At 39.0% G+C, this 11,719-nt stretch overlaps 1 protein-coding gene across 2 annotated transcripts in view; it reads right to left on the bottom strand.

The window, feature by feature from the left end:
• Positions 1-11,719, bottom strand: part of clcn1a (chloride channel, voltage-sensitive 1a) — a 32,119-nt gene that overhangs the window by 14,219 nt on the left and 6,181 nt on the right. The window contains exons 4-14 of one of the 2 annotated variants that reach the window (XM_014011342.1): positions 10,099-10,227; positions 9,613-9,746; positions 9,450-9,527; positions 9,262-9,340; positions 8,982-9,107; positions 8,654-8,738; positions 8,275-8,376; positions 8,066-8,150; positions 5,340-5,495; positions 2,432-2,501; positions 791-901 (exon numbers count right to left, since the gene is read on the bottom strand). In XM_014011342.1, coding sequence (XP_013866796.1) covers positions 791-901; positions 2,432-2,501; positions 5,340-5,495; positions 8,066-8,150; positions 8,275-8,376; positions 8,654-8,738; positions 8,982-9,107; positions 9,262-9,340; positions 9,450-9,527; positions 9,613-9,746; positions 10,099-10,227 — 1,155 coding nt within the window. The remainder of the gene's footprint in view (positions 1-790; positions 902-2,431; positions 2,502-5,339; positions 5,496-8,065; positions 8,151-8,274; positions 8,377-8,653; positions 8,739-8,981; positions 9,108-9,261; positions 9,341-9,449; positions 9,528-9,612; positions 9,747-10,098; positions 10,228-11,719) is intronic. The other variant, XM_014011343.1, reaches the window with a different exon arrangement.

The following is an 11,719-nucleotide window of genomic DNA, read 5'->3' as shown; positions in this document are numbered from 1 at the left end:
ATATTTAGTTTATAAACTATGACATTTATAAATGTATGAATCATATGGTGAAAAACTGACTTTGAAAAATAAATCTGTTCTTTTTTTCTTATAAAAGGCTAAATAAAACAAAAATATTGGTGGTAATTCTTGACTGTGTAACTTTACAAACGGTCCCCCATAAAATCCAGAAGCTGAGGTCAGGACAAATTTAAGAGTGATTTCGAGAAGATGGCATTAAGCATTTAAAAAGGAGAGCAGATGAAAAGGGCTGAAAGATCAATGGAGGAAAACAGGAGGGGGTGACCTTTGTGGGGCAGCAGGAGAGAAAAAAACTGAGGGACGGCTGCATTTCTGGGTCATTGGCTGAGGTGAGGACAGCAGAGTAAACCTGCGGTGACATTTCACTGTCAGAGCAAAGTGACCACATGTTCTGATGGAGAGGAGGAAGAGGAGGAGGAGGAGGGGGAGAGGATGACACACCAACAGAAGCTGGGGAGGTGAGGCGGGTTATAAATGGAAAGAAGGACAAGTTGAYAGAGTGATGACTTGGAGGGCCGGAGAGTTTGAAATGAGGTGGACGAGAAGTTGAAGCAGAGAGAAGATGGATGACGTGACAGTTGACAAGAAGGAAGAGGACGTTTGACAATCTGGACACTTTAAAATCTGAGTCTGCAGGAAGTGGACAGTAAGACGGTTGGAAGGTAAGAATATTTGGCTAATTTGACAAAAGGTTGTTGGTGGGAAAAAAAAGAGTTCTAGTTGTGGAAATAAAATAAAATAAATTGTGGACCGACAAAATGAGACTGACCAATGACTGCGTATCCTCCAGGAATGATGCGGTACAGAATCCCATCAAACAGAATCCCGTGAGGAAACAGGGTGGCCATGATTTCACCCACCAATCTGCCAAATGCAGCTCCTACAAGARGAACAAAACGGCATGTTTTAATACCAGAATCAATATTATTTTCGACAGTAACACTTGACATCTCCATCACAGAGTCAGGAGAACACAAAGTCTCCACCTGCTCTTAAACTGGGTCAGGAAACCGCATCAACTTCTGCTCTTACAGAAGTGAAGTCATTTTAAAGTAGAAGAAAATTACCACTTCAAAGTTCTTCACTCCAGGCTGCATGGCCAAATTATTTTTTTTCTTTTTTTTTTCATCCCCAAAAGCAAGCTTAACTTTTGATCCATTTGAAACATTTTATCCAATCTGAATGTGGAAGCAGACAGCTCCAGCAGTTTGTTTTTGAAATACAGTGTGGATTCACTGAAGATGCAAAAATACAGTATTTATGTTAAAAAACATGAATATGTTGTTTTTCAGCACAGGTCTAATGAGTAATGTTCCCAGAACTTGCTATTTTTCATTCAACATAAACAACCTTTTTACATTACAAAGAATAAAAATAAGCATATGATGCAGTGAAATCCTTCATTTTCACATTTAAATTCTTCTGTTGAGTCTTTATAAAGTGGAACTACAATGATTTGGTCTGAATTCCTCCTTATTCTAACTTCAACAGCACCTCTTTCACCCTTTTTCTGCAGTGGGTCTCAAAGCAGCTCGTTTTGTTACTGTTCCTTCAAGATGCTTCAAGCCCCGCCCCCCTCCGGCTTCCAGACCGGTCCACTCTGGTTTGAGAGAGGGGAGGAATTATGTTTTCTTGCAGTACAGAAACACTTTATCAACAATTTAATTAAAAGATGTCAGCAATAGAAGACTTGTCCATTCAGCTTTAAATGTTGGAGCCAGAGTCTGACCAGAACCAGAGTCGGACCCAGAACCAGAGTCGGACCCAGAACCAGAAGAGAATTAAGACAAGGCAATAATTAGTAAKTCCAGACCTTATACGGTAATTCCACTGCAGATAATTTGATGTAATAGATTCAGAAAACATCATCGAAAGTAGAGAAAACTGAACTAGCTGAAAAATCTGACCCAAACAGAATATAAAGATGTCTCTGCAGCACCAAGAGAGACTAAATTCAACTTTTCTGCCTCCTAGAGACTCCAAGTCCACAACAAAATATTTTTAACAGCTAAAAAAGTGGATTTTGCAGGATTTGTCCCCTTTAAGTTTCTTGGATTTATCTTAACAACTGAGAAAACTCAAACCAAAAACAAAACATCTTGAATCACATCGTGACAAAGCAAAGGTCACATTTTATTTTAATTAGGAAACACATTTACATAATAATATCTGCAGCTATTCATTGTGGGGTTTGTTGTTTCATTCTGGTAACAATGAATTCCCAAAAAGTTCATGTTTGATGAAACAAACACCAGATAAACAGAAAGGTACAACACAATCTGAATAAAAAGGARCGGATTTAAGGGGTGAAAAAAATTAAATTTAACAGAGAAAACAAGATCTCATTTATTTCTCTTTCTTCTGGATGAATACGTATTATTTTTTATATTATTATTGTTATTTATCTCACCAAGTATGAAGACAGGCATGAAGGCTCCAGATGGAATGGGCATGGTGGTGGCCACTGCTGACATCCAGAACTGCAGGCAAGGAGAGAGATGAATGTTCTCAAAGGAATCAAAATCAAACTAAAATCAAACTAATTTAAAATGTAGGTGTTTTTATTTAAAAAGTGGATCAAAACATTAGAATAGTAAGTAAGTAAGCAAGTAAGTAAGTAAGTAAGTAAGTAAGTAAGTAAGTAAGTAAGTAAAGTTTTATTTATATAGTGCCTTTCACAGAAATAAATTCACAAGGTGCTGTACAGTCAGGGGAGGGGGAGGGGGCAGTTACAACAGGTCATGCAGCAAACACAGTTGCGCTACCTTTAGACAAACAAAACAACAGAACAACAGCTTGAAATGCATAAAAGGAAAACTGAGTTAAAACAACCCGTGAGAGTGCAAGATAGCCTGGGGGGGAGGTGGGAGGGGGGTCAAATAACACATAAAGGGGAGGTAAAATGGGGCCGGGTCCAACACAGGTGATGGGGGTGGGAGCGAATCCAGCTCTTAGTTGACATTTCATCCTGTGGAGGTTAAGATAAGCACTGCCCTCAAGGCCGAGCCGCTGGAAGCTATATACTGTAGATAATCCAATTGTTTTGGAACCAAGCAGCCTTGAAATTCCTGCTGCTTTTTAAGTGTCTTTACTGCAAACTCTGAGGTGGCGAAAAAAAAGCCAATCGGCCAAATTTGGGGTCATTACTCGCCTCACACCGATTGAAGCTTACCCAGAATGTAGTCCATACATGCCGAAGTGTCGCTCCTGAGCTGTGATCCTCGTCAGAATCACATCCAGTTTGCAAATTTTTCCCCCAGCTGAGCGTCTGTGTGCTTCCAAACTGGCAGAATCCTTCAAGTGCACCCGACAGCTCTTCAAAGGCCCGATCCACTGTCAGSGTCACTTTCAYTTTTTGATAAATCTGGAACCTTCCTCYGCCGATCAGCAGGAATCCAGTTATCATAATCCAAATAAATAAAGATCWTCCATGTCTTCGATGGAAAGTGGTGCTAGCATATCAGATTCCAGCCCCAGGAATCAGACAAATCCAGCAGCAACCATTCCACCCAGACAGCCACGTTCCCCKCGTTMSAAGTGTAGAAAAAAATAGTGTCAATTTCATTCAGARTCCAGTTGACCAAATCCATAATTCCTTTAGTTTTGGATGGAAGKTGAAAAAAGAGCTCGAAAAAGCTAAAGCAGCGAAGCAGGGAAGGGAAAGAGGGGGCAGAGAGAGCGAAAAGCACGTCCTGCTCCTCTGAAGGCCAGGCAGAAAGTGAAGAATAGAACTTATTATGTATACAAACTGGATCAAAAATAAGTTGTTCTAGGGTGGCAGCAGGAAAAATTGTTTCTGTTTTTGTCCCTARCTTGAGTTTAGTAGAGTTTGAACACTTATGTGATGGGGGAGGGGACTCAGCCACCCATTAGTGTTTAAATGATGCACTTAATCCACCTCAGTGAGCCGAGAGACGACATGTAACTCTGCTGAAGCTTTTTATTCGCCAGTTTGAGTTAAAAAATTGAATATGCAAACTACCTTTGCAAGCAAACAGAAGCTAAACTCACCTTTTAAATTGGAATAACRCTGTTTGTTTTTAAACGATGCAACTTTAAAATAGCTTTTTCTAAAAATATGCTTTGTTTTTGGCCACAGAGAGCTCATCAGAGATAATTATTACCATCAGACAAGCGCTGGAGTTTTGTGTTCGAGTGAAAGCAACCAGCACCTGCTGAGCTTCGCCTCTGAAGGTTGAAAGGAGTTTTGTGGAACACGACATTGCCACATTGCCATCCCCAGACTGCTATTCTACCCGTGATCTGCAATCATCGTTTGRGAACTTAATTACCGTGGAGCAAAATAAAACGTCATTAGCGCGTCTCTCGCGGGGGTGGCTGCTGTCCTGATGACAGGGAGGAGTGCGCTCCGTTTTATTCTCTCGCCTTAATCCTCAAAGTCCAACTCAATCTGGCAGAATAACACACAGCTCACAAAAGGAGTCTCACAAGCACAAAAACGGTGTCGATCAGCACACACTGTTTCATCAGAGTCACAAATCCTCAGACAGATGGGGCTTGAAATGAATRAAATTACTGTTGATGTTCCAGTGTAGAAACAAAAAACTGTAGAATTAATTAAAAACTTTAGTCCAGTCTGGATAAAGAAAAAAATATTTAAATATTTAAATGAAAAGAACAATGAGAGTACAAAACATAAAAAAACCTTATTATAGCGTTATAGCCTGGTGGGCAGTTCTCTACCCATGGGGTCCTGTTGGGCTCAGCTCTTGGGATTTATTTCCTTATTGTATATAAAACATAATTCTTTTAACACTTCATAAAAGAGCAATAAAAACATGTAAATTATGAAAATCTTTTTCCATGGTGTTGCGCAAAGTAATTCAGTCATTTTAAACATTTTTACACCAGATTCACAAAGGGTACATATACAGTATATTCTAAATGAAAAACCTAATTAAAACATCACCTCCACGCTCTGCAGCTCATTTACTTACATTGTTTTGGTTTTTTTTTCACTAATTTCTGCTGAATCAGTGAACTAAACACATAGTTCACATTTAAATAGATACACCTTTRTTTTGGTAAAACAAGACATATGAGCGTCTGAGTATGAGTGTGCTAAGAAACCAGAAGAGAGCTGCGACTGATGGCAGCTTGCCAGGTTTGTTGACCTTGGCTAAAAATAAAGTCATAAAAACACAAATAAACACAAAGATAAACACAGATGTCCCTGCCACCAACACACAACACACAACCAGCAACAAATGCCTCTAATGAAGGAGAGGGTGCTGCAAACACACACACTCGATCTCACACCTGTGCAAAGACATGCAAAACAAGCAGCAGCTACACACCTTCATGAGGAAGAAGAGCAGCAGGATGATGAAGACACTGACGTCAGGGTGCAGCCAGGCGGTGGAGCGACCCAGACCCACCGGAGGGGGAGATCCTGACATCTTCGTCCACGTGAAGTTATCAAACAAAGAGTTGATGCATTCTCTGGGCATTAGCTGGAGAAGTGACGAAGAAAGAAAGACAACAACAGCAGAGGAATGAAAAGGATGTCGGAGCCCAAAAAGGATCAATATGATTCAAACTGAGTACTGAGAGGAATGGACGTTAGGGGAGGGAAAAAAACTTAGCAACGTGGTAACAATTAAAAAAAAAAGTCAGTTTAAAGTAGAATAAAGATAAAAACTGAAGACAGATGTGAGCAGAATTCAAGAAAAGAATAATAATGTTGGATTTTAGTGAGAGGAAAGAGGCAACCATAGCAACATAAAACAGCACAGTATGTACCAGGTACATACACAGTACTTCAGGAATATTCAACTGGCAGCCCGCGGGCCACGTCTGGCCCGTGAGTGACAAAAATCCGGCGCGTCTCTTAAGCCAAAACATCTGGTTTTTGACTTTAATTCCTATAAGTTATTTTAGTTCGAYATAAACATGTGTGGTATGTACAGAAACATTAGAATCTTGGCTTAAAAGCTGGTTAAAAAAAAACATTTCTCTGAACACYAAAGACAATTAAAACTAAAAGTAATTAAATAGGAGGCATAATGTGTTAGTTTTTGTTTTTGATATTGTTTTTAAATATCACTACTTTTATTACACTGGGCTCCACATGTTGTGTTCATAAATTAAATGCTATAAAATAARCAAATTCAAAAAGTACTATATCTTTGTAATAATTGGTTTATTTACCTCATGACTTTAATTTCTAGATTGTTCGGCCCCTGACCTGTTGGCCTGCAGTAACTGAGGCCCCCTGGAGCATTTTCTTTGAGTAGCCCTGCAGTACTTGGCACATGGTAAGTACCAGGTAAGTACTCTGTAAAACAGGGTAAAAAATCACTTCATAATACTGCCCTGGTGTATTTTACCAGATATACACTGTATATGCTGTTGGGAACACTAGGTACATACCCTTAGTGTACCTGAGTACATTCAGGTAAGTACCAGGTRCTTAGTRGTTAAGTACCAGGTACATACCAGACATGTATCTGATACATATCATTTAAATACCAAATACAAGTACTGTGTAAGTACCAAGTATTTTCCCAGTACTTAGCAGGTAAGTACCAATGATAAAGGAACTATGTCATAAAAGGAAACAGAAAAGAATGAAGAGAAAAGGGTCAAAAGTAATAAACAGGCAGGAAGTCATGCAGGGAGCTGGAAGCAGTCGTGCCCGCTGACTCATTCTCTTTTGGTGACTCATGAATGACTAATTCACTTCAAATATCTTTCTCCACATTTGCATACGCGTCTCTAAAGTTGCTCACAGGGACAAATCCGAGTGCTTCCTGCATCTGCATAATGCCTCAGCTGGATAAAAAAAAACAACAACACCAACGCTGTCGTTCTGATTTTTACACTTTATTTTGAGTCTGGGCTTGAATGGAGACCCGATGTTTGGTATGTGAGTGGGAGCGCTGCTGAGGAGCAGCTCTTTAAAACGCTGCTGAGGGGCTCAGCAGAGCTGGATGTAATAACCTGTCCTGCTCTTTTTGAAGTTGGGAGTTCAAGTCTGGTTCAGGACTCGTTGTGCTGCCTCGTCCATCACTCTACACTCTGCTGTCGAGATGGATCTAAAGAATTTTAATCACAAAAAAACCTTTACGTGCACTTACAGAGAAATCATTCTGCAGCCAGACTCTGAGGTGAAATTTTAATTTAGATATCGCTTCAGTTTTAGCACCGGGTGTTTGTTAAAAACGTGTGAGTGTTAAATGCAGACACTGAAATATCTATTCTGAGCACCTGTGAACCACATGATGAGCCTCTAACCTGGAGTTAGGGAGCTGATACATCCGGCTTACTGAGATTTCACCTTGGAACTGATTTTGAAATGAAGATAATGAGGTATTGAATTAAATCACGTAAAAACATGGACAGAAAAAGTCCAAACTGGCTCATGAATATGATGATTACAAATGCAAAGCAACGAAAACAATAAAATCACCATCAGATGTCCAAAACAACCTTTTTATCTTGTTTGTAAAAAAAAATCTCTTTATGCAAATGTTTTCAGCCACATGGAAACAGAAAATGACCCTAAACACTGTAGCAAAGAAAAAAAAACATAGAGGAGATGCTCCAAACTTTAAAAAAAAGATGGTGACTACAAGAGCAAACACTGAGTTGTTTTGTGGGCTGATGATGAAAATCTTGCCATTTGTCTCACATTAACAGACTGGGAGTTGTCTCTGTCTAAATAACAAGGACATATTGGCTGATTTGTGGCCTAAAAAGGGATTTTTGTGTCAGAGCATGCTCAGATTTATCTGCTGGTTGCACTAAAGCAGAAAATACAAAAAAAAAAACACCTCATTGGCTGTTCAGTGCAGCTTTTTCAGGACTTCCTGATCAGGATCAGGACAAACCTTYCAAGCTGTGCTGAACATCTAGGAAACCGATAGGAGGCACTTTTTGACTTTATTTAGCCATTTATTGTGTAAATTTTAAATAGAAATGGTAGGTTTTACTTAAAGAAGTATGCATTTATGTTCTATGAGAGCCTTTAATTATCTGACAAGTTTTCTCAAGAGCTGGAGTAAAAAATTTAAACTCTGACCTCTCCAGCCATGAACTGTCCAAACCCAGGCGGGAAGGTCAAGGTGGCGATGACCACAGTTACTGTGGCAGGAAAGACCAGTCGGCTGAGAGGGTGAAACACAAACAAAACGCTTTTATCGTTTAACAATTGGAATTCCAAAACAAATATCGGATTTTGTCTTAGTTGTGTTTTGATTTCTGTTTGTTCAGTAGCAGCTTCAGACTCACTATTTCATCAGGAAGCGGGTCATGGTGTTTGGTCGTCTCATGAATAGCACCACCTGTCTGTTGAGATACACAAAGAAAGCACCCAGAAACCCACAAGAGATCCTGGAAAAAAAAAGCAACACAGTCCATTAACTGCATCCACTCAACAAAAACAGACAAATTAGTTTGAAATGTGTCCAAATTACTGCAGCAGTACTTTGTTAACGATAAACCCAAGTGTTGTCTTTAAACAATCAAATGATTGAGAGATCAGTTCAGCTTCACTGGTGATTCTCAAAAAATACAAACTGATACATGTTTCCAGTGAGATTTTATCTCATATTATAATTAGACTGTGATTACATTAAAACATCATCTTGTCTGTTCATGCATGCCTCACCCGATGATGGCGAACGCAGGCAGCTCCTGCAGGTCGAAAGGGAAATCCATACGGAAGTTTGTCCTGAACAGAGCAGTGATGGTTACTAAAAACAACAACAACAACAAAAAAGATGTTTTAATCTTGAAAACGAAGACAGGATTAAATGTGCAACATTAGTTTTACGTCAGAGCTTCTTTTGGTTTAAATCAAACTTTAAAACAGAAAAATGTGAAAAATGCATCACAGCTCATTATGGTGTGGAGCAGAAACGTAGGACTGGATTGTGGAGAAATGGCGCCCTCTAGAGCACAAATGAGAACTCGTGTCACAAAAGTTTGATCCCTACCTGCATCTTTGTTAAACACAGACAGCACTCTGAAGATGAAGGCACTAAATGTAGCAGCAAAGTATCCTCTCCAGTAGTTTCTCACAGCAAAGTATGTGGACGTCACTTCTATACTGAACAGAACACCTGATGGAGAACAGAACAAAACAATAAAGTATTTGTTTTTACAATAAAATACACAAAGTTGTTTTACTTTATAAACCTAAAACATTTAATGCAGAGATCCTAACATATCAAAGTAAAAGATATCTAAGAAGACAGAAATAATGGAAACTTGTACCTCCAAGCGGAGTGCCAAAGCAGCAGCCCACCCCGACAGCACAGCCCACCGTCAGGATGTCTGTGTAACAGTAGGGGTTCTACTGATCCAGAGAGGGAGGGGTGCAGCATTCAAACAAGAGACAAAAACAACACAAAACATATAGACAATCATGTTGTATGCATTAAAGTTTCAAGTGTTTAGCTTACCTGATAAACTCCTGAGAAGAAAGACATGAAGCGGCTGAGAACCGCCGCGCAGATGCTGGCGATGTGAACAAACGGGCCCTGAGGGACGAAACAAAAKAAAAACAAGTAAATAAAATCAAACAGTAAACAGTAAAGATGGTTCATTTATATTTTATTTACCCACCTCCTTCCCTACAGGCATGCCACTCCCCAGCGCCGCAGTCAGGCCGATGACTTTAGCGATAAAAGCCTTGAGAGTTAAATACTCCTTKAGCACCACTCCTCTCAGGATGGTCTTCAGCTCCGGGATCCCAGAACCTTCAATGACAGTTTGTCTGGAGTCAGAGGAGGAATTCAAAGCAAAATWTTGTAGTTCCACTTCATAAAGACCCCAACTGAATGATTTAAATGTTAAAAGGATAAGGATTTAAATGCATGATATGTTTACTTTAAGGGTTTTGCTGCAAAGCTAGGCACTGTCAGATTAAAAACTAGTGTATCTGTAAGAGTCATTTTGAGTCCTCCTAATACTTAAATTAAACAAACATCTTATTTAYGTTTCAAATAAATGGGAGTCTAAGCTTATTTTCACTGATATTCCTTGAAACTAAARGCAGGTGTGCACAAAGGAGCAAGAAGGTTCAGGTAAGAGAAAGTGAGCAGTACAGACCGATAGCCTGAGGAGAAACCAGGTGACAGAAGAGGGAGGAGAAGAGGATAAAGATGAGGGGATAGGAAACCCAGGCCAGGTACTGCAGGGGGATGTTCCCCTTCAGCTCCCCGTAAATCCATTTATAAGCTGTAGAAAGGAGGGTGAAAAGAATCAAATGGGATAAATACTTGAAGGGAAAGTAAAACCAAGAGATAAGCAATAAAAACCAACAGGTCGGCAGCCAGGTGAAAATAATAGGTTGAGTTTATATAGAGCTGCTGGAGCTGAGTGAAGCTGACACCCCACCCACATAAAAAATCCAAGCAAGTGAGCGGATTGGTTAGTGCTTCGTTTGTGCAGGTTTGTGCAGAATGAGCGTTTGTGTTGTTATAGTTTTTCAGATATTAAATATTTTGTCTTTAGCTCATTATGACGTCACCATCCCCCCAGCAAGCTCTGAAATGAACCAAAATAGTCTACTTTTTAGTGCTTCGTTTGTGCAGGTTTGTGCAGTTAAAATGAGCATTTGTGCTGTTATAGTTTTTGAGATATTTTATGTTTCAATTTCAGGCGATCACATGGTCTGAGTTATTTACATCATTACCTGAGGGTAACAGGTTTATTTAAGAGAATATAAGTAGAAAGAGCTAGTTCACACACCAAATGGATGTAATCTGCCGATAAAGCTCACAGAAGAAGAATGTCTGGAAAAAAGAAAAAGAAGAAAAAAATGGCCACCTGCTGACTGTTCTGCACATACCTTGACGTGAACTGATAATGTCTGTGTTCTGCGACCATTATAGTTTTATGTTATAACTTATAACTAAAGTAACTAACATCTGATGCTGTTAAACTATTGCTGTTTCTGTATGATAACTTTTTCAATAAATTTTGTTTAAGAAAGAATTTGGTGTAATCTTTTTAGTAGCTTAAATGAATTACATTTCAAATGCATTGTTTTTATTTTGTCAACCACACTTCTGTTCGTAAAACAGAATAAAAGTGCTTAAAGTTTATAAAATAACATGAAACCTTTTTGGTAACTTTATTGATAATGTACATCTCACACAATCCTTGCTTTGATTTGCTAGCCCCTCCCACTCGACACCTCCATGACCCCATCCAGGACTGACCGTGAGAACTAGCTCTTTCTACTTATATTCTCTTAAATAAACCTGTTACCCTCAGGTAATGATGTAAATAATTCAGGCCATGTGATCGCCTGAAATTGAAACATAAAATATCTCAAAAACTATAACAGCACAAATGCTCAATTTAACTGCACAAACCTGCACAAACAAAGCACTAAAAAGTAGACTATTTTGTTTCATTTYGGAGCTTGCTGGGGGGTGGTGACGTCATAATGAGCTAAAGACATAATATTTAATATCTCAAAAACTATAATGGCACAAACCTGCAAAAACGAAGCACTAAACAATCCGCTTACTTGCTTGGATTTTTTGTGTGGGTGGGGTGTCAGCTTCACTCAGCTGTCTGGATTTCCCTTTACTGTACATGATGACAGCAGAGCAGAAAAAAAGGATTGATGATGTAGAAATCATTAAAAATATTAATAATAATATCAACCCAATTATTATTAACATTTTACAGTTTATATAATCTATCTAATGTTTTAAAT

This window comes from Austrofundulus limnaeus, unplaced genomic scaffold (genome assembly GCF_001266775.1).
Source record: "Austrofundulus limnaeus strain Quisiro unplaced genomic scaffold, Austrofundulus_limnaeus-1.0 Scaffold79, whole genome shotgun sequence".
In the NCBI taxonomy this organism is placed as follows: domain Eukaryota; kingdom Metazoa; phylum Chordata; class Actinopteri; order Cyprinodontiformes; family Rivulidae; genus Austrofundulus; species Austrofundulus limnaeus.
This window is presented reverse-complemented; position numbering and strand designations above follow the sequence as displayed.